Source organism: Triturus cristatus, chromosome 10, assembly GCF_964204655.1.
Source record: "Triturus cristatus chromosome 10, aTriCri1.1, whole genome shotgun sequence".
NCBI classification, from domain to species: Eukaryota; Metazoa; Chordata; class Amphibia; order Caudata; family Salamandridae; genus Triturus; species Triturus cristatus.
The window spans coordinates 274817364-274842842 of record NC_140593.1 but is presented as its reverse complement, the minus strand read 5'-3'; the positions used below and the strand labels follow the sequence as shown (position 1 = coordinate 274842842).

Below are 25479 nucleotides of genomic sequence, written 5' to 3'. Positions count from 1 at the left end.
GACCTAGGAATCGATGAGCGCGTATGTAGTAACTGGTATTGGTGTGTCGATGGTTTCGAAAATGGTAGTCTGTATTTTACAGTGGGTGTATCAAAGGTTATATTAGACTGTGAGGAGGTGCATCAGATTTTCACGTGGGTGATGTCATCAGTGATGTCACTGACCATGTCATGAATGATGTAATATGTGACGTCATCAGCAGTGTATTGCTGGGGCGCGAGTTATAGTTAGCTGAACTAACTATAACGGCGGAATTTCTCTGGTTTTGTACGAGTGAAATGTGCAACTAACTATAATGTCAATGTAACCTATGGTTTTTTTCAGTGAATGTAAATGGTTTTTTTAAACGAAAATGTCTAATTACAATGTGCCTCAATCCTATGCTTTTTTCAGTGAATTTCTATGGTTTTATAAATGCTAATTTCTATCTATAAAATCCCTATTAAGTACCCTTGAATCCTGAAGGTCCCTGCTGGCCGAGTAGCCCACCAGGTACCTCCAGTAAGTGCCACAGAGTTGCGTTGCAGAGACGTGTTCCTAGGCCACGCACCTTTTTACACCATGCTGCAAACGCGGCTACTGGCGCACTGCTCCTCGGACGCTGATGTCCACTTGTGTCCTAAGGTCCTCAGGACACAAGAGGATCTCATCCCCGCACCAGCAGTGCACCAGGAGCCGCGTTTGCAGAAAGGTGTAAAAAGGGGCGTGGTGTCAGACCACCTCTCTGCAACACAGCCGTGTGGCGCTTACTGGAGGTACCTGGTGGGCTAGTTGGCCCCCAGGGACCCTCAGGATTCAAGGGGACTTAATCCCCCAACTAACACGCCACAGGGCATGTTTGCACACTTGTCACATCAGGCCCCACCCACTGCCTTCACCACTGTGCAATCGCGCCCCGTGGCACGTTTTAAGTTGGGGGATTAAGTCCCCTTGATTCCTGGTGGCCAACTAGCCCACCAGGTTCCTCCAGTAAGCGACACAGGGCTGCATTGCAGAGAGGTGGTCTGAGACCACGCCCCTTTTTACACCTCTCTGCTGGGAGGGGGCGGGGCGTCTGGCGCGATGCCGGTTTCTTATTACAATTTATTTTTAGGAGGGTTGTGTGGCCCCCCCCTTCCTTTCCTATTTTGTGAGCTCTGGGGACCCCATCCCCCAGGGCCTGACCCCTATTTTTATTTTTTTTTCAACGGAAGGGGGCCCCCCTCCTGAGGCCATTTTCAGCCCCGGGGACCCATCCGCCTGGGCATTGCCAGTATTTATATTTTGGGGAGGGGGTCCGCGTGACCACCCCCCACCTCAGGCCTCGGGGACCCCATCCACCGGGCCGGCCTTTTTTTTTTCTTCTTTTTTTTTTTAATGGGATGGGGGCCGTGTGGCCCCCCTCCCGGGCCACCTCTGGCCCCGGGGACCCCATCACTCTGGGCAGGCCCTCTGCGTTGGGGACTCTAGGGGGAGCCCCAACTCCCCCACGGTTCCGCCGGCTCCCCTCCTCCTGCGGGAGCGGGCATTGCTTTTCCACACGGGGAGCTACTAACCTGGAGCTCCCCGTGTGGAAAAGCAATCTGCTTTGGATTTTGGAAGCGAGAGCAGGAAACCTGCTCTCGCTTCCAAAATCTAAAGCAGAGTTTGCTATGACAGAGCAGGAGCACGCCTCCCGCCCTGTCATAGCAAACAGCAGTGTCCCGGAGGTGGGCACCCCGGGAGACTGCAGGAGCTGGCCCTGGGGGGTGGCGGTCCCCAGGGCCAGGAAGGGCTCCAGGAGGGGGGCCGCACGGCCTCCCTCCCTTCTATTAGAAAGCTCCGGGGAGGTGCTGGTCCCCGGGGCATGTGGGGGAGCGCGAGCACCCCCACAAAGGTTTATTTAAAAAAAAGAAAAAAAGCCCCGGGGGTGGCGGTCCACAGGGCTGCGGGAGGGCCGCGTGCCCTCCCGCATACTATTTACATAGCCCCAGGGAGGTGGCGGTCTCCGGGGGCTCCCGCAATTATAAAATATGAATTGGGCAATGCCCCCGGGACCTGGCTCACCCGGGGGCCTCATTTAACATTTTTTTTTATAATTTCGGCAGGATTCGCGACCCCGTCGTGATTTCCGCCGAAATTCTATATATATAATATATATAATCTTTTTTTTGGCCCTGGGGTTCCTTGTGGGATTCCCCGAGCAGGCCTAGGGAGTCAGGGTGTTTCTACCCTGCCCCCTTTTCTTGTTTTTTTAGCGTTTTTTCTACTGTTTTCTTGTGACTCTGTTCTACCGAGTCACAAGATGGCTGCCAACACTTCCTGGTTTGGAGTGTGGGCAGCCAATGAGAATGAATCTCGTGCTCGTGAGGGTTCGCAAATCCACCGCTGCCTTAGATATCTAAACTTTTTTTTTCACTAATTTCTCAGCAACTACTGAACGGATTTACACCATTTAACAAAAAGGGCTCTTTCTGAAACAAGGGCTACCTTTTTGCCAAATTTGGTGTAATTCCGTTCAGCAGTTCGGGCTGTAGCTTTTGTCTAAAGTTTCCTATGGAAAATTACATGGGGAAAACGTGTTTTGGGACCCCCCCCCCCCCCCTTTTTTTTGGCCCCCGCTTGACGAATCACCCCGAAACTTTCAAGACAGGAGCTGACCGGAGCGCCCCACTAGTTTTGAAAATGTCACCGCGCGCCCACGTTACGCAGTTCGCGGAATTTTTCAGTTTCTACCGAACGCGCACGCTACGCGTACTCCGCGATTTTTCGCAAAAAAATTAAAGGAAATTTTGGCCCTTGGGGGTCCTTCTTGGACCCCCTGACAAAGGCTAGGGGGTCAGGAACTGTCCACCCTACCCCCTTTTCACGTTCTCCACCTTTGTTTTTCACCCCCTCAGACTGCGAGAGACAAAATGGCGGCCGACACTTCCTGGTTTCGACCGATTCGAATGTTTACAAAGATCTAACAACCAATCAGAATCGCGCTCGCGCACGGCAGCGTGCGTGTACGGTAAGTTTTACCGTACGCGCACGTTGCGCGCTTATAGATATATATATATATATGCTTTTAAATGCTATTTTCTCAGGAAATACTGAACAGATTTACACCAGACCTGCAAAAGGCACATCCCTGACCTGAGGACTACCTCTCTGCCAAATTTCAAGTAATTCTGTTCAGCCGTTCGGGCTGTAGCTTGGACTAAAGGTCCTATGAAAAAATGCATGGGGAAAACGCGTTTTGGGACCCCCCCTTTTTCTCAGCCCCCGCTTGACGAATCCCCCCGAGACTTTCAGGGAAGGAGCGGAGCGGAGCGCCCAACCTATTTTGACAATTTCGCGAGGATTCATCAATCGGCGCCAAAGTTATTCCAAATAGAATGTTGCGTATTTCCTATGGAAACACGATCCTAACTATAACTATCTACTGGCGACCGCCAGTAGATAATATATGTATATATATGTGTGTATATATACGTGTGTGTGTATATATATATATATATATATATATATGTATATGTATATTATCTACTGGCGGTCGCCAGTAGATAGTTATAGTTAGGACTGTGTTTCCATAGGAAATCCGCAACATTCTATTTGGAATAACTTTTGCGTCGATTGACGAATGCTCGCGAAATTTTCAAAATAGGTGGGGCGCTCCGCTCCTTCCCTGAAAGTCTCGGGGGGGATTCGTCAAGCGGGGGCTGAAAAAAAGGGGGGGTCCCAAAACGCGTTTTCCCCATGCATTTTCCCATAGGACCTTTAGTCCGCGCTACAGCCCGAACGGCTGAACAGAAAACCTTGAAATTTGGCAGAGAGGTAGTCCTCAGGTCAGGGATGTGCCTTTTGCAGGTCTGGTGTAAATCTGTTCAGTATTTTCTGAGAAAATAGCATTTAAAAGCATATATATATCTATAGGCGCGCACCGTGCGCGTACGGTAAGCGCACCCTGCCGTGCACGAGCGTAATTCTGATTGGTTGTTAGATCTTAGTAAACATTCGAATCGGTCGAAACCAGGAAGTGTCGGCCGCCATTTTGTCTCTCGCAGTCCGAGGGAGTTGAAAAATAAAGGTGGAGAACATGAAAAGGGGGCAGGGTGGACAGTTCCTGACCCCCTAGCCATTGTCAGGGGGTCCCCAAAGGACCCCCAAGGGCCATAAATGTTTTTAATATTTGTACGAAAAATCGCCGAGTGCGCTTACCGTGCGCGCACGGTAGAAACGTGAAAATTACGCGAACGGTGAAAAACCTAAAAAAAAAAAAAATAATAATAAATACATAACTTAGCATTTAAAAAACCGTACAAATTCACTGAAAAAAACATAGGTTTCACACACGTTATAGTTAGGAATTAGCATTTAAAAAAACCTTGCAAATTCACTTAAAAAACCATAGGTTTCACACATGTTATAGTTAGCTGGACATTTCCCTCGTAAAAAAACAATGAAATTCCCCCGTTATAGTTAGTAAAGGGAACTATAACTCACGCGACCGCAATCCACTGCTGATGACGTAAGATATTACATCACTGATGACATATGTCTCTTTCTGTAAAATAAATATTTATTAAATATGTATAGCTAAAGGTTAAAGGAAAGAAAAATGGGTAAATAAGTGAATAAATACAGTGATGTAATATCTGACGTCATCAGCAGTGGATTGCGGTCGCGTGAGTTATAGTTCCCTTTACTAACTATAACGGGGGAATTTCATTGGTTTTTTACGAGGGAAATGTCCAGCTAACTATAACATGTGTGAAACCTATGGTTTTTTAAGTGAATATATATATGTATATGTGTATATATATATATATATATATATATTACCTACTGGCGGTCGCCAGTAGGTAGTTATAGTTAGGACCACGTTTCCATAGGAAAACCTCAACATTCTATTTTGAATAACTTTGGCGCCGGTCGACGAATCCTCGCGAATTTCTCAAAATAGGTGGGGCGCTACGCTCCGCTCCTACCCTGAAAGTCTCGGGGGGATTCGTCAAGCGGGGGCTGAGATAAAAGGGGGGTCCCAAAACGCGTTTTTCCCATGCATTTTTCCATAGGACCTTTAGAACGAGCTACAGCCCGAACGGCTGAACAGAATTACTAGAAATTTGGCAGAGAGGTAGTCCCTAGGTCAAGGAAGTGCCTTTTGTAGGTTTGGTGTAAATCTGTTCAGTAGATTCTGAGAAAATAGCCTTTAAATCAATATATATATCTGAGCCCGCTTACGGTACGCTTACCGTACGCTTACCGTACGCTTACCGTACGCTTACCGTAAGCTTACGGTGGCGTGCGCGAGCGCGATTCTGATTGGCTCTTAGATCTTAGTAAACATTCGAATCGGCCGAAACCAGGAAGCGGCGTCCGCCATTTTGTCTCTCGCACTGAGTGTTGTTTATCAAACATGATGGCCAAAAACATGTTACGGGGCTGTTTTGACAACTCCCTCCCACATAGTCATGTTGAGGGAGTCCCCAAACATCCCCCAAGAGCAAAAACGGTTTTATTTTTTTTTCGGCAATTTCGCGGGGTACGCTTACCGTACGCTTACCGTACGCTTACCGTAAGCTTACCGTACGCTTACGGTAAAAAAATAAAAATAAAAAAAACACTATCCACACTTACCCCACCCCCTGTGCTTTTGGTGGCCGCAGGCCACCAAATGTGCAGGGCTTATTAATAGAGAAAAAAAACGTAATTTTGGCAACATGAAATTATAAAATCGAAATAAAAAAACACTATCCACATTGACCTCACCCTATGTGCTTTTGGTGGCCGAAGGCCACCAAATGTACAGGGCTTATTAAAGTTGATAAAAACCGTGCACGGAACGAACTGCGTTAAGTGGGCGCGCACGCCACAAATGGCGTAAAGTAACTTAGCATTTAAAAAACCGTACAAATTCACTGAAAAAACCATAGGTTTCACACACGTTATAGTTAGGAAATAGCATTTAAAAAACCTTGCTAATTCACTGAAAAAACCATAGGTTTCACACATGTTATAGTTAGCTGGACATTTTACTGATAAAAAACCAATGAAATTCCCCCGTTATAGTTACTGTAGGCAACTATAACTCACGCGACCGTAATCCTCTGCTGATGACATATGTGTCTTTATGAAAAAAAAATATTTGTAATATATGTATAGCTAAAATTTAATGGAAGAAGATCTGGGCAAATAAGTGTCTAAATACAGTATTGGCATCAGCAGAGGATTGCGGTCGCGTGAGTTATAGTTGCCTACAGTAACTATAACGGGGGAATTTCATTGGTTTTTTATCAGTAAAATGTCCAGCTAACTATAACATGTGTGAAACCTATGGTTTTTTCAGTGAATATATATATATGTATATATATATATATATATATATAGCAGCGTTCCACAGCGGGGTGGCGGGTCCCAATACATAAACCAAAATGCTGCTCTCCTTCATACACAAACAGCATGCCATGGGCTCAAATCATTGAAAAGCGTGATTTTATTTTTCCTTCAGCAACAACTCCGAAGGAAAAATAAAATCACCGCTTTGCAGTGATTTCAGTCCATGGCATGCTATTTGTGTATGATGGAGAGCTGCATTTTGGTATATGTATTGGGACCCTTTTCCGATGAGTGCTAGTCAGGTACGGGCCACCAGACGCCAAGGTAATTATGTTCAAAAGTGCTTTATTTTTCTTTCTTGGCACATAGTCTATTCAGGCTAGTGCCTGCCATGACGCGTTTCGACCGTCAGAGCGCGCTCTTGATCACATCACACGCTGCCATATTGCCCTCATTTAAATAGTGAAACAAACAACCACCAATGTGTGCAAAACAACAAGCAATGTACATAGACATCAGACTCTTGAGTCAGTACTCATAATATGATATAAAATGACTGTAAAATGTATGTGATAATAATGAAAACTCATGACAGTTGACTAAGCAAATTGTTAACACCAGATTGAAATCGAAAACTTGAAACATCATCGCAGTTGTTGAATAATGCTTGAATAAAACAACGTGTTGATCAGACAAAGAAGTATTGATAAATGTCACAGTACATTGATAAACTTTTAAAGTGCTAGTGCTTCAATATCAAAGTGCTAGTGCTTGAATATCGAAGTAGTTTAATCAATGTTGATGACCATTGCTTGAATGGAAAAAACATGCTTTCTTTTTTTTTTTAATTATGTTCATATGACTAAAATAGATGTAACAAACAAAGGCAACATCGATGACATACATATAAAAAATTATTCATCTGTCTCTAGAATGCCATAGAACATAGCTGTAAAGTGCAAGTGCTGAAATACTCTCTTCACTCTAAAGTGCTATATGATAAAGTGCTAAAGTGTTGTCTATAGGAATATTTCAACAAATAAAAACAAGAAACTGCCCAGAAGTTTAAAAAGATGCCTATATAATGCTCAGATATCAAAAAGTTTTGTTTTTATTTATTGCAAATACTCCAGTCAGATGTAGAAATCACATATTACCTAGGTTGAAAGTCACTGATATTGTAACAGCAAAAATATTGTGCACTTTGCACATAAGAGAACTCTATCAATGATGGTATTGGTGATTACAGAGTGTACGCAAATAGATAATTTCCTCAAATATATATATATATAATATATATAATTACCTACTGGCGGTCGCCAGTAGGTAGTTATAGTTAGGACCACGTTTCCATAGGAAATCCGCAACATTCTATTTTGAATAACTTTGGCGCCGGTCGACGAATCCTCGCGAATGTTTCAAAATAGATGGGGCGCTACGCTACGCTCCTACCCTGAAAGTCTCGGGGGGGATTCGTCAAGCGGGGGCTGAGATAAAAGGGGGGTCCCAAAACGCGTTTTTCCCATGCATTTTTCCATAGGACCTTTAGACAGGGCTACAGCCCGAACGGCTGAACAGAATTACTAGAAATTTGGCAGAGAGGTAGTCCTCAGGTCAAGGAAGTGCCTTTTGTAGGTTTGGTGTAAATCTGTTCAGTAGATTCTGAGAAAATAGCCTTTAAATCAATATATATATCTGAGCCAGCTTACGGTGCGCTTACGGTACGCTTACCGTACGCGTACGGTGGCGTGCGCGAGCGCGATTCTGATTGGCTCTTAGATCTTAGTAAACATTCGAATCGGCCGAAACCAGGAAGCGGCGGCCGCCATTTTCTCTCTCGCACTGAGAGTGATGTTTAAAATATAAAGCACAAAAACATGTAAAGGGGCTGTTTAGACAGCTCCCACACACATAGCAATGTTGAGGGAGTCCCCAAAGATCCCCCAAGGCCAAAAACGGAATTTTTATTTTTTCGCTAATTTCGCCGATTACGCTTACCGTACGCGTACGGTAAAAAATTATATAAAAAAAAAAATTATCCACACTCTCTCCACCCCGTGTGCTATTGGTGCCCGAAGGGCACCAATTGTGCATGGCTTATTAACGATAAGTTAAACTAAAATATAAAAAAAAAAAATAATAAAAAAAAAATTATCCACACTCTCTCCACCCCGTGTGCAAATGGTGCCCGAAGGGCACCATTTGTGCATGGCTTATAACATATACGAAAAATTAAAATATTACCTTTCAAAACGAAGTGCATCATATGTCCTCCATGTGCGCACGGTGCGCGAAGCGCATCGTGCGTACATGGCCCATCTAGCATAACTTGGGCACGCGGTGCGCGTAGCGCACCGCGTGCCCACCGTGCGTGCACGGCACTAACTGCGTAAAGTGGGCGCGCGGTGTGCGAAGCGCACCGCGTGCTCACTGTGCGCGCACGGTGCGCGAAGCGCACCGTGCGTGCACGGAACGAACTGCGTTAAGTGGGCGCGCACGCCACGAATGGCGTAAAGTAACTTAGCATTTAAAAAACCGTACAAATTCACTGAAAAAACCATAGGTTTCACACACGTTATAGTTAGGAATTAGCATTTAAAAAACCTTGCAAATTCACTGAAAAAACCATAGGTTTCACACATGTTATAGTTAGCGGAAATTTTACTGATAAAAAACCAATGAAATTCCCCCGTTATAGTTAGTGCAGGCAACTATAACTCACGCGACCGCAATCTTCTGCTGATGACATATGTGTCTTTATGAAAAAAAAATATTTGTAATATATGTATAGCTAAAAATGTATGGAAGAAGACATGGGCAAATAAGTGTCTAAATACAGTATTAGCATCAGCAGAGGATTGCGGTCGCGTGAGTTATAGTTGCCTGCACTAACTATAACGGGGGAATTTCATTGGTTTTTTATCAGTAAAATTTCCGCTAACTATAACGTGTGAAACCTATGGTTTTTTCAGTGATATATATATATATATATATTAAAAAACCATAGGTTTCACACGTTATAGTTAGGTGGATATTTCACTCGTAAAAAAGCAATGAAATTCCCCGTTATAGTTAGTTCAGATAACTATAACTCGCGCGCCCGCAATCCACTGCTCATGACGTCACATATTACATCACTCATGACATGGTCAGTGGCATCACTCATGACATCATCCTTGTGATAGAGTGGCGGTCGCGCGAGTTATAGTTATCTGAACTAACTATAACGGGGGAATTTCATTGGTTTTTTACGAGTGAAATATCCACCTAACTATAACATGTGTGAAACCTATGGTTTTTTAAGTGAATTTGCAAGGTTTTTTTAAATGCTAATTCCTAACTATAACGTGTGTGAAACCTATGGTTTTTTCAGTGAATTTGTACGTTTTTTAAAATGCTAATTTATTTATGTATTATTATTTTTTTTATATATTTATTTTATAGTTAGTGCAGGCAACTATAACTCACGCGACCGCAATCCTCTGCTGATGACGTCAGATATTACATCACTGATGACATATGTGTCTTTATGAAAAATAAATATTTGTAATATATGTATAGCTAAAGATTAATGGAAGAAGACATGGGTAAATAAGTGTCTAAATGCAGTGATGTAATATCTGACGTCATCAGCAGAGGATTGCGGTCGCGTGAGTTATAGTTGCCTGCACTAACTATAACGGGGGAATTTCATTGTTTTTTTACGAGTGAAATGTCCAGCTAACTATAACATGTGTAAAACCTATGGTTTTTTAAGTGAATTTGCAAGGTTTTTTAAATGCTAATTCGTAACTATAACGTGTGTGAAACCTATGGTTTTTTCAGTGAATATATATATATTCAGTGAAAAAACCAAAGGTTACAGGGGCATTATAGTTAGGCTACAAAACCAGAGAAATTAAACTGTTATAGCTACCTGAGTTAGCTATAACTCGCGCCCCCGCAGTGCACTGCTAATGGCCTTACACATTACATCACTCATGACATGGTCACTGACATCACAGATGACCTCTCAAATGACATCACTGATGACATCATCCAGTGATTGTTTTTAAAAGGTTTTGAGTGTTAAATATATTTACTAAGGTGTATTGTTGAAACAGTGGGTGTGTGAGTGTCTGTATAGCTGACTCAGTGGGTGCATGACTAACTGTATACGTGAGTGATTAGGTGGCTCAGTGAATGTATAGGTGAGTGACTGGTTGTGTAAATGATTGTTCGGAACTGAAGGCATTCCTTCCCTCTGTCAAGTGGAGAGTAGTGCAGGTGTTCACAGACAACACCACCGCCATGTGGTACTGCAACAAGCAAGGCGGTGTGGGGTCGTGGACCCTATGTCAGGAGGCTCTGCGTCTCTGGATATTGCTGGAACGTCAAGGCATTTCCTTGGTGGTTCAACACTTGGCAGGTTCTTTGAACGCTAGGGCAGACAAACTCAGCCGCAGGTGCATGATGGATCACGAATGGTGTCTTCACTCGGAGGTGGCGCAAGGTCTCTTTCAACAGTGGGGAGTGCCTTGGTTTGATCTATTCGCCACTGACGAGAATGCGCAATGTCAGCAGTTCTGCGTGTTGGAATTTTCGAGGCGGCACTCGCTCGGCGATGCTTTTCGTCACGAGTGGAGTTGCGGTCTATTGTACACCTTTCCGCCAAATCACTTCTACCCAGAGTGCTGAAGAAGTTCAGGCGCGTTCGGGCCCAAGTCATTCTTGTGGCCCTGGACTGGGCTCGAAGAGTTTGATATCCAGAGCTACTCAGTATGAGCGTGGATCCCCCGATGCGGCTGCCTCTTCGGGAGTGTCTTCTGTCGCAGCAGCAGGGGACGGTCCTCCACCCGAACCTGTCCAGCCTCCACCTTCTTGCGTGGAGATTGAGCAGCGACAGTTGATTCCATTTGACTTGCCTGCTGAAGTCTGTGATATCATTCTGACAGCCAGGTGTCCCTCCACTAAATTGGTATACGCCTGCAGGTGGAACAAATTTGTGGCATGGTGCACAGCAAAGGCTGTGGATCCCCTTTCTGCCCCTTTTTCAGAAGACCTTTTGTTCCTTCTGTCTTTGGGCTGGCAGGGCTCTGCTCTGGGCACTATTAAGAGCTACCTTTCTGCAATCTCTGCCTTTCTCAGGCTCCCTGATCAGCCCTCTCTTTTCAAGTCCCCTGTTAATAGATTTCTCAAAGGCATTACTCACCTTTTCCCTCCTATTCCTTTTGCAATACCACAGTGGGACTTGAATCTGGTTCTTACCTATTTGATGTGCTCTCCCTTTGAGCCGCTGCACAATTGTCCTTTTTGTTTATTGACTTTGAAGACTTCTTTCCTGGTTGCCATCACCTCCGCTATGAGGGTGAGTGGGCTCCAGGCTCTTTCATGTAAACCTCCTTTTCTGTCTGTTCTTCCGGACATGGTTGTGCACTCATCCTTCCTTCTTCCCAAAGATTGTTACTGCCTTCCACATCGGGCAAACTATCACCATGCCCACTTTCTTTCCGCCTCCGCACCCTTCCAGAGTGGAAGAGAGGCTCCACCATCTGGACCCAAAATGTGCGATCTCATTTTACCTGAATCGCACACAACAGTTCCGGGTGGATGACCAGCTATTTGTTGGCTATGTAGGTGTCAAGAAAGGCCGGGCTGTACACAAGAGGACTATCTCCCGCTGGGTTGTCTTGTGTACCAAAGCCTGTTATTCTCTGGCTAAAAAGGAACCTCCAGTGGGGTTGCGCGCCCATTCTACTAGGGTGACAGCAGCTACTACTGCATTGGGACGTGGTGTCTCCCTGCAAGACATCTGTAAGGCAGCCACGTGGGCTTCGCTGCACACTTTTACTAAGCATTATTGCCTTCACAGTCCAGTCCGGAGAGACGCTTCTTTGGCCGTTCTGTTCTCCGTGACTTTCTGGTGTGATCTTGGTTCGCAGACCCACCACCGGGGTTGGTATTGCTGGGGTATCTATTCTAAGGTAAGGAATGTATCACTAACGTGTCTCTTTCAGATGCACAAGTTACTTACCTTCGGAAACGATATATCTGTAAGAGACATAAGTTAGTGATAGATTCCTTACCGCCCTAACCATCCTCCCCGTTCTGCAACCTGATTTCTAGGTTTAAGGTCATCCCTTTCAGGGCTCTAGTTTCAATGCACCAGTGGTCAGTATCTTACATGACTCTGCGTTCCTGGCGCAGAAAGTCGTGTACAGAACTGATGTCAGTGCGTGTGGGCGCGTCTAAGTAGCTCCAGCGACGTCATCTCGGCGACTATGACGCCAGCGACGTATGCGGAGACGCACGACGACGCCTACCGACATGCAGGGGTGCTGCTGACGAAAACTTTTCGGCTCCAGTCTGACGCCTGGGGATATTCTAAGGTAAGGAATCTATCACTAACTTATGTCTCTTACAGATATATCATGACCGAAGGTAAGTAACTTGTGCGATGAGCATATTAGGGTTGTTTGGTAACCTACCCTGTTTTCCTGTGAGCACCATTCTAGATACTTGGGCTGAATCACTTTCCCCACACTCATTGCAGAGCGCCTATGTTTTTATGACCTGGTTCCCAATTTACTCTAGCTACATTTTGACTAGTTTGTGCATGGAAGGTTTCGGGCTGACCCGCCAAGCAGGGGCTGAGAACAAAGAAGAGTTCCAAAATGCAAAATCCCCATGCATGTACATTAGACTCATTTAGACAAAGGTGCATCAATAACTGATGAAAAGAATTTCACCAAATTTGGCAGGAAGCCAGATATCTGTCCGCAGATTGTGTTTTATGTGATTTGGTGAAAATCCGTTCAGTAGTTTTTGAGAAATTAAGGGTCACACATAATAGTATATCTAGACAGTTGATGTCCAGATATGCTCTGATTGGCCAATTGAAAGGGGGCTAGTCAATTCTAATTGGTTGGTTTCAACCTGAATAATATGTTGTGGCATCCATTACAAGACAAGAGGACTTTGTAACTGTGTCCTGTAAATTAATTTAAAAAATATATATTTAAGCGTGCTGAGTTAGAACACCCAGACCCCAAAGGGCATGTGGGATGGGGGGGTCCCAATGGAACCCATCCCCACCTTTATTGGCTGGCCACAACATGCTGTGGCAGCCGTTCCAAGTCTCTAGTCTAGTGCATGGTTCCCATTGAAATGCATTGCGGAGAATGACCGGTTTGTAGGGTCACAAATAGGACGTATAAAGGGTGATAATAGATTTTAGTTACAATATAAATCATTTGTTGGTGGTAACATACTAATTTTAGGAATTATTGTGTGATCTAAGATGGCTTTACCCTGTGTAAAATGCTAACTTTGTGTTGGGATTTCACGAATCGTGTTTGAGACAACTTTTTTCTCATGATTTTCTTATAGAGGTTATGGAAGGTGCACCAGAAGCTAAAATGAGAGCATATGTTCTGTAAATTCACACTTTTAGCCATGTGAGAATAAAGTCTGACCCACCCAGTAAAGCACGTACTTCCATCAGGAGCAGCCTGTCAGTTGATTCCCCTGGCTCTACTGCAGCCTCCCCAGAGTGTTCTAAAGGACAACTAGAGTGCTAACAGTCTCACTTATGACAAAAGTGTGGTACACGTCAAGCCATCTTGAGTGAATCAAACTCGTAATACTTAAATAGGGCTCCCCGTTTTATGGTATTTATTTTTTTAGCATTTCAGTCTGTATTTATCCATATTTATTTTTTGGCCATCTTATTAGTATTTATCCATATTTATTTTGTAGTTTGTGAATAAGTGGAGTCAAAATTGGTACATTTCCACATCAATTTAACTGATTAACATACACTCATACTTTGATGTCGGTCACATTTTAGCAAGTGGCAGCACAACGACCATGGCAGGCAAGAGACCTTGGGCAAGGCCATGCCCAAGGGACCATGGATGGCAAAAGGGAAAGATAGAAGCTGGACACAGACAGAGAGCAGGAACTTCACAAGAGAACACGCAGGGGGGACAAGAGTATCAGTTGCAGCACAACAGAGCCTGGGGGGCAGAAGCAAGTGGAAGCAAAATGGACCATGGAGGACAGGAGGAAAGGGATAGGGGCATGGGTGGAGGGGGCATAGACAGGTGGTAGCCATCTAACCATTCTGGGCAGGTGGAAGGGGCAGTGGCAGCTCAACAGAACACTTCCACCGCCATGCATTACAATGGGTATCTTACTTATGTTAATAAACCCTACATATTCAAAGGAGAAAAAAAACTTTAAAGTGACGTTCTAGTTAGAAATTGTAAGAATATCTCGCGTTACATAAAAAAAGTCGAAATTCACTGAAAAAAACTAATTTTAAAGGGATGTTATAGTAAGGTGAAAATGTCACTTAAAACCTACCATTTGAAACTAACGAAACCACTAAAATTCACCAGTTACAGTTCTCTCAAGCAGCTATAACTTGTATCCTAAAGTAACTAAAACTTGTGCCCTTGCATATTGTATCACTCATGCTATACTCATTGACTACATTTATAACATCCCTGGTCCGAGAGCAGGGGAATTCAGACTTTAATTCCTTGCTTAAGGTCTCTTAATGTCAGGCATGTAAAGTAGCTTTGATGTATATGCAACTGCTACAAACTGACCAAGTGTGTCTCACAAAGTACAGATATATTGCTGCTGTGGTTAAAGCTAGGAAAAGGTGGGTAAATGAGCTTTCTGCAGCATATAGGCCTTATCTTGTTGGCAAGATTAATTGTAGGCATCATCTAACTGAGGTTTTGTTTTAAATATTTTGTTTATTTAAATGGCAAACACATTTTTTACTTTCCATGCCTTTCAAGGTCAATGCCTATAAGTTACGGGGTCAAGAAGCTAATTTTACGGAGTGGTTTGTTTCTATTAATTAATGACCACATTTTGTGACATGAAATTGTATCGTTTGCTTGTTTGCACAGTTTGTTACGAGGGTTTACCCTCTTTTAAATTAATTTCCGTATGTATGCTTGCTTTTATGGTTTGCCTTTTAACCGAATAAAACTTGCTTGATGAGGAACATCCCAAATTACATCTGAAATGCCATCATTGTTGAAAATGCTGTGCATGGCGGGGCACGAGATATAGTTACTTTAGGGTACAAGTTATAGTTACTTGAAATAACTATAACTGGTACATTTTAGTGGTTTTGTTAGTTTCAAATGGCATGTTTTATGTGACATTTTCACCTAACTTTAACCCTTGTTTTTTTTTTTCATGTAAAGTTAGATATTTTTACAATTCCTAACTATAACGTAACTACTTTAACCTTTTTGTTTTTTCACTGAAAAAGAAGAGATATATAGGACTGTTTTTTGTAGGCAAAAATATTGTAAGTCCAATATTGCCTTTTTCACAGCATCTATTTTCCTTTACCTGGAGAGTGTTTTTATCTGTTTAACAACGTGTTCAGGGATTCCTTGTGTTGGCAGGACAATTCAGTTTTGTCACTGTAGTGAAGATGCCGTTAATTGAGACCTGTTCGATAAGTCCATTTATGCTGCTACTCGAATCGGACTTTGTTCTTTTGGTCTAACAAAACTTGAGCAAATCTAGTAGGTAGTGACTAAAGGAAACTGCGCATGATTAAATCTCAATATTAACTGACTAGACATTTATTAGTTTCGCTTGTGTTTTGCTTTCAGGGCCAGATGAAGATCTACCCAGAAAAATTGAATACCTGGAATTTGTTTGCCACGCACCATCAGAATATTTCAAATCTAAATCGTCCCCCTTTCCTACCATTCCTACCCGGCCTGAGAAAGGTTACATTTGGACTCGAATTGGACCTACTCATGCAATGTCAATAAAGGAAAATGTTACGAACAGCCTTTAGCCATTCCATGAACTGATTCTGACCTGTGCTTTCAAAAGATCAGCTGTGTCCAATATACTGCCTCTCAAGGTTCTTGTTACTAAAAGCATGAATGGATTTGCACCACATTGAAAAAATACAAGTGTTTAAAAATGTGAGTTAAATCATGCTACTCAATAGTTTTGTAAATTGTGCATACTCTTTTTCTAAATAGATTTTATAAACGCTATTGTGTTAATATTTATAAATAGTTGTATTTGTCTTTCAACAAGTTATTTATTTGCATAGTCCTGTATTGTGTTGTAAAAGAAAATATACTGTGCGCTGTAAAAAAAAGTCTGTAAACAAAAATCACTAAGCCTCTAGATGTCATATATTTTTAAATATTTTTATTGCAATTTTTCAATAAAAGACTAGTACCACTTTAACATGCCAACAGTACAACTTTGTAGCTTGAATCCACGTTTATATCCCCCCTACCTGCGTGTTCCCGACCTTGTAGTGCGGGCGGTGGGAAAGAATCTTGAACATGGCCACTCAAGTAAAAATTCAAATTACACACTTGAGCTCCGCCCTCTTTTCCAGCCACTCTCCAAAACACGCATACACACTACACTACTCTCCCATCGTATTCTGGGCTCTTCCCACATACCCCCTCTCCATGGGATCCTGTGCTACCACTCCTGGCTCTCGTCTGCCAGATGCTCCAACATCTCGCTCCAGAGGTCTAAGTTGAATTTCGCATGCTCGTCCACTCTCACCTTTTTCTGTCTGTATTACTCCGAGACTGCCCTCTCCCGCAGGTCTGCTATCCACCGGCCAAGAGGCGGCGGCACAGTCCTAGCCCAATGGACTGCTATGCATCGCCTAGCCAATATCAGTCCAAGCAAAGTAAACCTGTACTTCATCTTCCTCCCTTTAGCGGGAGTCCGCAGACGTCCGAGAAAGAAGTGTCAGACAGTTCTCAAGTAGAGTGCCTGTTGCCCTTAAATTTTGCACCATTGCTCTCCAGTATTCTCCCAATCTAGGACATCCCCACATCATGTGCAGAAAGTGAGCAGGTGTCCCGCTACATATGGGGCAGTCTCCTGACTGGTTCTGGTAAATCTTATGTCGGCGCTTTGGCATGAAGTAAGCTTGGTGGAGATTAAAAAAAAAAAAAATGTAAACTGTGTCCACTTAAATTGCTCATAACTATCTGTATCCTGTACCTGGGTGTGCGCACGTTTCCACTCCCCGTCCGTGACCTGGTCTTCCAACTCTTCATCCCATCTAGTATAAAAAGTCTCCATCTATATGCATCTGTTCCCCTTCAACGCCACGTACAGCTGGGAGACAAGGCCCCTGCCAGAACCTGAAGATTTCAGAATACCTCCATAAGATTTGCATATAGTGAAACTGACTGGAACTAATGTATATAGTTGGAGGTTATCCTGAAAATCCAGCATGGATGCTTTTCTCCCTACTGTGTGAATTTGTTCTATTTAGTTTGTGTGTGCAAACTTATATTATGTAAATATCCAGAAAATATGGTATTGGTCTAGTCTTGCGTTAGAACCTCCCCCCGGCCCTCCGCTTTGCACTTTGATGTCACTATGCTCACTTGTGTAAAGAGAATACAATATGGTGCAAAATGGCTGAGGTTATAACTGTGTAGCAGACGAAAGTGCATTCCTTTCAAATTTGCATACAGCTTGGGTAATACAGTTTACGCGTATTCACTGTTGCCACTGGCAGCCATTGTTACTATACATGTACCTCCTGTTTCACTACCAGGTGTCTTGGTTCCCTGCTTTGTTTGGCAACAGTTAGTGACATTTTTCATTGGCATTGCAAATCATATGATCCTACATCATCCATCGTAGGGTTGTAGAATTTTCTGCTAATTCCAGGACCGAGTTAACAGTAGTTTAAAATCTAGTGTTCCACCTTATAATGCTCTGAGGTTATATGTGATGTACGATGGAGAAAATTATCCATGTGCCTACAGTTTTTGACTCTATCAACATCTCAAGTGAAGGCTCCCAAACTGTCTTTGTGAGGGTTGTATAGGTATTTTATGTGAAGTATTTAAGCGCTTCTTTTAATCTCTGCTGCCATAGTACCATTAATTGGCTCTGGTAATGATAGGAGAGTGCATGTGCCTGGTTGTATTTTGTTGCTTACATGATAATTTGATGATTAAGTGTTAAGGTCAAGCCATTGTGTTAAACCTGTCTGTGCACAATAAATTTCCTTTGCACATATGGTCTAGTTTTATGCACTGATCTTCTTGCCTGTCTTAACGTGACCAACACAGGCCAATGTAAGGTACATTGCCAGAAATGAACATAAAACATTTAGTTTAGCCCACGTGTGTGTGCCGGTTAGATTAACTTTTAATTTGTCTTTCGATTCTGCTGAAATAGCTTCTGAAATATTAGTCGTCTTATAGGCAATGTGGTCTGCTTTGCCATGGGATAATGGACTACTTAATTGTGTTACTACTCCCTGGAATGGAAGATCACTGTATTAGAATGAATCTTGCTTAATGGAAAAACATTTCATCTGATGCGGTGTGTGTGTCAGACACCAAGATGGGCGCACAATATTGAGGCTATGGTCATCTGAAGGCAGAAACCTATGCCATCCAGTTAATGTTACGGCAGGACATTGGCCACGTGTGCTGAAACACTGGTGAGCTGTAAGCCTGCTCCAAATAGCCTGCAGAGTTCTTCTCCTTTCTCATATGGACGCACCGGGTCATTCTGTATGGAGGGCGGAGCCCAGGGCCTGTTCTGTTGTGGCTGCTAACTTGTTAGCTTGGATTGACAAGCCCATTGGGGGCCCTCTGGTAGATTAGGTGTGGGAGGGTGATCGTAGCTGCCCTAGTTATCAATCTCAAAGTGGACCCTGGCGTTGGTGTCTCAACGAGAGCGATGCGGGAGGTAGGCCTCAAACAGGTGCAATATCCTGGTGCAATGAAGTACTGCACCCACACACCTTTTGATGTGGACTACTAGGTTGTGCACATGACGCGGCAGGACCTTTGGCCCCCACTATCGAATAGCTGAATCGCTGGATCTACATCATCTGAGGCAATGGGCCCCATGTCTACATGTGCCCTAACTAGTTGAAAAACCGGTGTGTGACAATTCAGTGCACGCACTAGTGCAGTACACCCACTGCATACCCCTGCGTAAGCATCTCTAGAGCTTCACATGCCACTCCTGGAGCACAACCACAGAGGGAAGGGCGGGATCTATGCTGTCTGCTGGGTGGAGGGTACTCCCATCGCTGAACTCTATTGTTTATGGTTTAAATCATTTTATTGAATTTTGTTTGCAAACAGTGAACACCACACGCACCTACAACCACTGGCCGGTGGGGAATAGCATGGCTTATTCGCACATTTTAAAAATAGAGGAATAGAAGAGAAAAAGAAAGGGGGAAGGCCGACGGATAGATGGAGAAGAAAGACAGGGGCCTACCCATTGCCCAGTGCTCGACATAATAGGGTTCTAGCCCTCGTATGGCGTTGCCTCGTTTCAGGAAGATGGCTCATCAGCAAGGGGAATAGTGGGAAACCTCGGGACCCTTAAGTAACGTGGGCAGCTGAGCTCAACGAACTCCGAGGACAAGTAAGCCACAGTTGATCCCCAGGTCTTATCACACTTGGGCAGCGTGTGATTAATCCCCGCTGTAATCCTTTCCATCCCCATTACCTCCCAAACTCTATGAAGCCAATCTAGTTTTGTTGGGATGTCTTCCGTGCACCACTTTGCTAGTAGCACCTGTTTATCCGCCCCAAGTGCCAGGGTAATTGCCGAATCACACGCGGAAGCTAATAGGTGTTCCAGGGACCTTATGATGCTTATTATCGAAACTGCTAGGGAAGTAATAGTCACCTTTCTCAAGGAAATATCTGAGATTGAAGAAACATTAAAGAAAAACAATTCTGTTGATGATGCTAAGAAAAAGCTTGGAGGTGAACCTGGAACTGAATTAGTTCAGTGACTACCTTATAAAGAAAAAAACAGATAAACTGAGAAAAGATATTCGTTATTTTTCAGAAGAAAAAGTATACCCTAATCTGGGTGCCCAATATTACTCCTCTAGGGACCCGTCCCAACAAGGAGATTTCCAACATTGGACTAATAGAAGGATACTCACTTTCTCTGATACCTCCGAATCCGATAATGAAGGAGGACCTAGCACTTTTGAGGGATACGGGAACAGGAGAGTGCCATTCGAGGGCCCAGTGCGAAACAATAGGTTTTTTAGGCAACCGTCGTAGAACCACAAGAGTTCGGTTCAGGACGCAGGAAAGAGACCACTATCAACAAACAGAGTCCCCCTCAGTATCTACAAACAAGGCGGAACCAATACTGGAGGGAGTAACTTTGCACACTGACCCTATCCCCATCTTTAATTTGTCTAAAAAATGTCTTGACAAATCTACTATGAACTTATTAGCACGTGGATTATCCTTTGTGCCCAGCACCAACCTCAATCTGTTTGAACTGAATAAAGATATCCAATCTTTTTTCTGCAAAATCAGATTGAAAAAGTTCTTTACCAATCATGATACTTTGACTGTCAACAATAGGACAGGATTTCGCCCTACTTCCATATTTACACCCACTCTGGAACAAGTAGGTCCGGAAGTAGGTATTTTCGAGAAATTAGTTTACTCTAAAATCCAAAATATGACTACATTTGTCCCAAAACCCACATTTAATCTTAATTACAGTGAATACCAGTTATCGATTGCCCACACTGTAACTATTAAACCTAGTGACAAAGGGGGCGGTATTGTGGTTCTGGACAGCACAGAGTACAAAGAACAGATCCAACTTATGTTGAATGTCCCTGAGCACTACTGTCGCATGGCCACGTACCCTGCTCAAAAAATCAAGACAGTGATACTTGAGATCACCCAGAGAGCCCTAGAGCGTGGCTCCATATGTAGACAGGAGTTTGAATATTTGAATAGATCTTTCTAGAAGATCCCAGTCCTATATGGAGTTCCCAAAACACATAAAGACATCCTCAAACCCCCATTTAGGCCTATTGTATCCACCATAGGCTCACTTACTGAGCCCTTGTTGAAATATGTGGATGTCTTCCTTTCACTGCTAGTTCTTGAATTACCTGCCTACATCAGAGGCCATCTTATCAGCAAAATAGAGGGCATTCATTTTAACCCACTCGGACGTATTAGTCTCAATGGACATTGAGGCTTTATATACTAACATCCCCCAACGTCGGGCTCTGGAGGCGGTTAAGAGCACCCTTGAGAGATACAATGGCCAGGAAGATAATCTGTTTATTCTTGAATGCATGTCTATTGTGCTGCAGGAAAATTGCTATGAGTTTGACAAATTGATATACAAGCAAGTCCAAGGAATCGGCATGGGCACCAATTGTGTACCCAATGTAGCTAACACCTATATGGGTTCCTTTGAGGACAGATACATTTTTAATGAAATGGCTCAGTTCTTTGAAAACCTCTTTCACTGGCATCGAATTATCGACATTTTTTTCATCTGGAAAGGTCCTGAAGGGCAGGTCATGGAATTTCTATTATGGATCAATGTATGTGATCCTCAACTTAAATTCAGTCCGAATACCAGCAGAACCAAAATTGAATTCCTGGACGTTTGGATTCAGGTGTTGGATCAAACCATTGAGGTTTCATTATACACTAAACCTACTGCTCGTAATACACTTCTTTATTATGAAAGTTACCACCCACGGAGCCAAAAGAACAGCATACCTTTTAGCCAATTCTTGTGGCTCCGTAGAAATTGCAATAATATCATTAATTTCGAATTTCATGCCCAACAACTCAAAACAAAGTTCTTGCACAGAGGATATCCGCACAGATTGATAAAAGAATCCTACAAAAGGGCTAAATATTTCAACAGAGAGGCCCTTATATTATCTAACATGAATGATGACACCAAGTTGGTAGTTGTGACCACCCACTCTAACTGCAATGACAAATTAAGGCAAATTATCAATTCCCAATGGCATATTCTTAATTTGGATAAGTCCACCCAGGCCCTCCAAAAACCGCTGTTTGCATTCCAGCGTAATAAAAATCTCAGAAATGCATTGGTAAAATCAGCCGTGTCCCAAAGCAGTACCCTGGTTCAAAAATCCATAACAGGGACTAACCCTATCTGTGGCACTCACTGATGTGGCAATTGTCATGCCTGTGACCATACCTTGGTTACATCTGAATTGGAGTGGGGAAAGAAAAAATTCCTTTTAAAGGAGATGACCAACTGTCGCACCACTAATGTTCTATATCTCATTCTGTGCCCATGTCACAAAGGCTATGTCGGTGAAACAAGCAGAGAGTTCAGAGTGAGGTTCAGCGAACACAAATCCTCTATTCGCAATAAACGCCCTGGTGCCCACTAGTTGCCCTCTGGGTGGATAAACAACATACTGTCCAAGACCTTTAATGGCTTATCTTGGAACATGTTCACAGCCCACAATATGGTAACATAGGCGCCAGAGACTCAAGAGAGAAGTATTCTGGATTTTTACTTTACAGACTGCAACCACGGGACTCAATGAATCCCTTCCTTGGGAAAATGGTAAAAGCTAAATTTGCATGGGGTTTCATATGAGTGATTCATTTTTACTCATCCTGCCTTCCCCTATTTTCCCTTTGTACTACCATACTTGCCTCTGGCCCTTCATATAGCAGTATAGGCTATATTTGTTTATATACATTTTATCTTACTTTTTTGATCACATTATTTTTTTTCTTTACGCTTACTGTACTTGTATTTCTTCTTTCTCCGTCCGAGCGCATATCCTTATTTTGTAAAGCTTCGTTTACATATTTATCCAACCCTGGATTAATGATGGGTGTTATCCTTCTTTTGGTTCGTGTGTGGTATTACGCATGGTGGTTTTCTCTGAACCACAACAATATGTCCGACTATTTTCACCCACATTGTCCGACTTCTTTTGCAGATCCAACATGGGCGACAATTTTTTTCCGTTGGAACACAATGCGTTCCAGCCTTCTCCGGTTTTAACAGGTGTCACTCTTTACACGGTTTTCCCTCCGAAAACATTCACATATATAGACCAGTCCCGGCACTCAGTGTATCTGACAGGATTCGTGGAGTAGCAGTTACTCGGACCGCATGCAGGACTCTGGATGCAAGTACCTTGCTTTACAACCCGTCTAGGTAACCGCTTTTGTTAATCGCCCGTATTTCGCCTAATCAGAATTCCTTTTAACCTTCTTCCCCTCTAGCCTACGGAACCTTATTTTTATCTTATATTCGACACGTCTTAGAAGTGGGACGTTGGGAAGGACCTTATTGCAATAGTTGCTGTAGGTATATTCATACAAGTTGGTCGTATACTTTTCTTTTTCCGAGGCTGCTCGGACTATATTTATATCCTATCCTTTTCATTCTATTGCCCCTAGCGCCTCCGCCCACTTGTGCAACCGGGGGATCACTTCGTATCCATCCAGTAAGGATAGGATTTCCCAGAGATTTCTATCGTTACCCCCATTTAAAGTGAGTTTTTTTGTGCATTGTGTACTTTATTCTTTATTGCACTACACTTTTTCCCTTTCTACATTATTCATTTATTTACTCTTCAGTTTCCAGTTTTAGCCACGTGTCCCTGGCTGTACCCATATTCTACCTTACTCATTTATTCTACATGGGGTCCTGGAATCTAACGTCTGAATAACTTGGTCCAGACGTAGGTATTCTCCTTGCGCACCTTTTCTTTCATACATTGCTGGATTTTAGTTTTCCGGTTATTATAAATACCTTCTGCTTTTCATAGGGCCCTACTTGTCCTTGCGTAGGAACATCAAAACTTTCATGAATTTATGCTTCCTGTTCATCTTACGCTTCCAGTTAATCATCTACATCTATGCTTGCCTTGATGCTGTATCGGTTTTATTATCATGTAAATATAGGCATTCATTTTTTGGTTCTATTTTTTCTGGTTTCATTGGTGTTTTGTTGCTATCCTATGTGAGACTCCCATATCATATCGTTAATACTATAAACACTATTTTCTGGTGTTCTCTATATATCTGGTTGTTTTGGTCATTTTGAGCTTCTTTTCAACACCAGTATCGGATTTGAGATTCTTGCTCCTATTGACTGTTTAATTGTAATTGAGTATCCACATTTAATCCTTTATCTCTTGTCCCCACAGACTTCATTTCAGAGCCCTGTTTTTGCATTATTGAACATGCACCATGAACATTGATGCCCTAGTATGATCACTTTTTAGATTGATGAATTCTGCGCCCTGATGAAGGAATTTATATGCAGTGGCTCTCCCGAAACACGCGTCGGCGCTTTCACTTTCTCCTTTTGTCTGTTGAATGTGGTGTACCTTTAAAGTATTTTCTTTGTTAATGTATTTTTTGTCTTTTGTAATTTTTCTACCTTAAATGAGTTGATGTTTGTATATTTTTGTATTGTCTTATTGCACTTGTGTAACTAGGTGGTCATTTGTACAGTTACTTAGTCTTTGTTTGTTCAATATTTCCCAGGGCTCTTCCATTCTTTTGCTCATTGTATATATTGTCTTGTGATTATTCATTATATGTATAAATGTGTTTTTTGTAATTTATTGCTTGTTCATTTTAATGTTGTAAAAAATATATATACATTTATAAAAAAGTAATGAATTTCTATAGTGTGAATAAACAATTGTAAAATGTATCTTTTCTGTAGGTGATATATATATATATTTGGAGATATTACCTACTTGCATGACTTTTTGAGTGGGGGATTTCTCTCATTTTCTTTACTGTATTGTCACTGGATTTGATTTCCCCCCAAAACTATTTCTGTTCTCAGGGTCCCTCTTTTGTTTTTGCTGTAATTGCTCCCCCCCCCTACAGGACTTAAGAGGGTATGTTAGAGGGTTGGGAAGTCCCAACATGATGTTGCTAGGGAATATGGGAAGCTCCGTCTGATATATATGGTCAACAACAGGTAAGATAGTGTCCCAGAAGGCTTGTATCTTAGGACATTACCATAGTATGTGGGTCAGTGTGCCTACCTGTCCACACCTGCACCAGCAGAGATCAATGCTACGGGGTCTCCACCGGGCAATACGTGCCAGTATGTAGTACCAATAATGCGCAATTTTTAGTAGCATTTCCTTACCCGAGGTACTGCATGAGGAAGCCCGTGCCCTGTGGATGATGTCTACCCACTTCTTCGGAAAGAATTCCCGTTCTAGCTTAGATTCCCACCTGTGCTGTGCCTGGGACTTAGCGGGGTTCTTGGCTTTGTTGAGAAAATTATAGATATCTGATAAAAGACGTTTGAAGTGCGGGTGATAAACCAAAGCTCAAATTTGGTAAGGGGGCGACCTGCGTGTGCGCACATCTGTGGTTGTGTGAC

At 42.9% G+C, this 25479-nt stretch overlaps 1 protein-coding gene across 3 annotated transcripts in view; it reads left to right on the top strand.

Annotated features, from left to right (window-relative positions):
- GATAD1 (GATA zinc finger domain containing 1) overlaps window positions 1-24789 on the top strand; it is a 154350-nt gene extending 129561 nt beyond the window's left edge. For 2 of the 3 annotated variants that reach the window (XM_085631067.1, XM_085631068.1), the window contains one exon: window positions 15912-16509. In XM_085631067.1, the coding sequence (XP_085487193.1) occupies window positions 15912-16102 (191 nt within the window). In that variant the 3' untranslated portion in view covers window positions 16103-16509. Of the gene's footprint in view, window positions 1-15911; window positions 16510-24274 lie in introns of those variants that run through there. The other variant, XR_014970052.1, reaches the window with a different exon arrangement.
- Window positions 24790-25479: the final 690 nt, after the last annotated feature.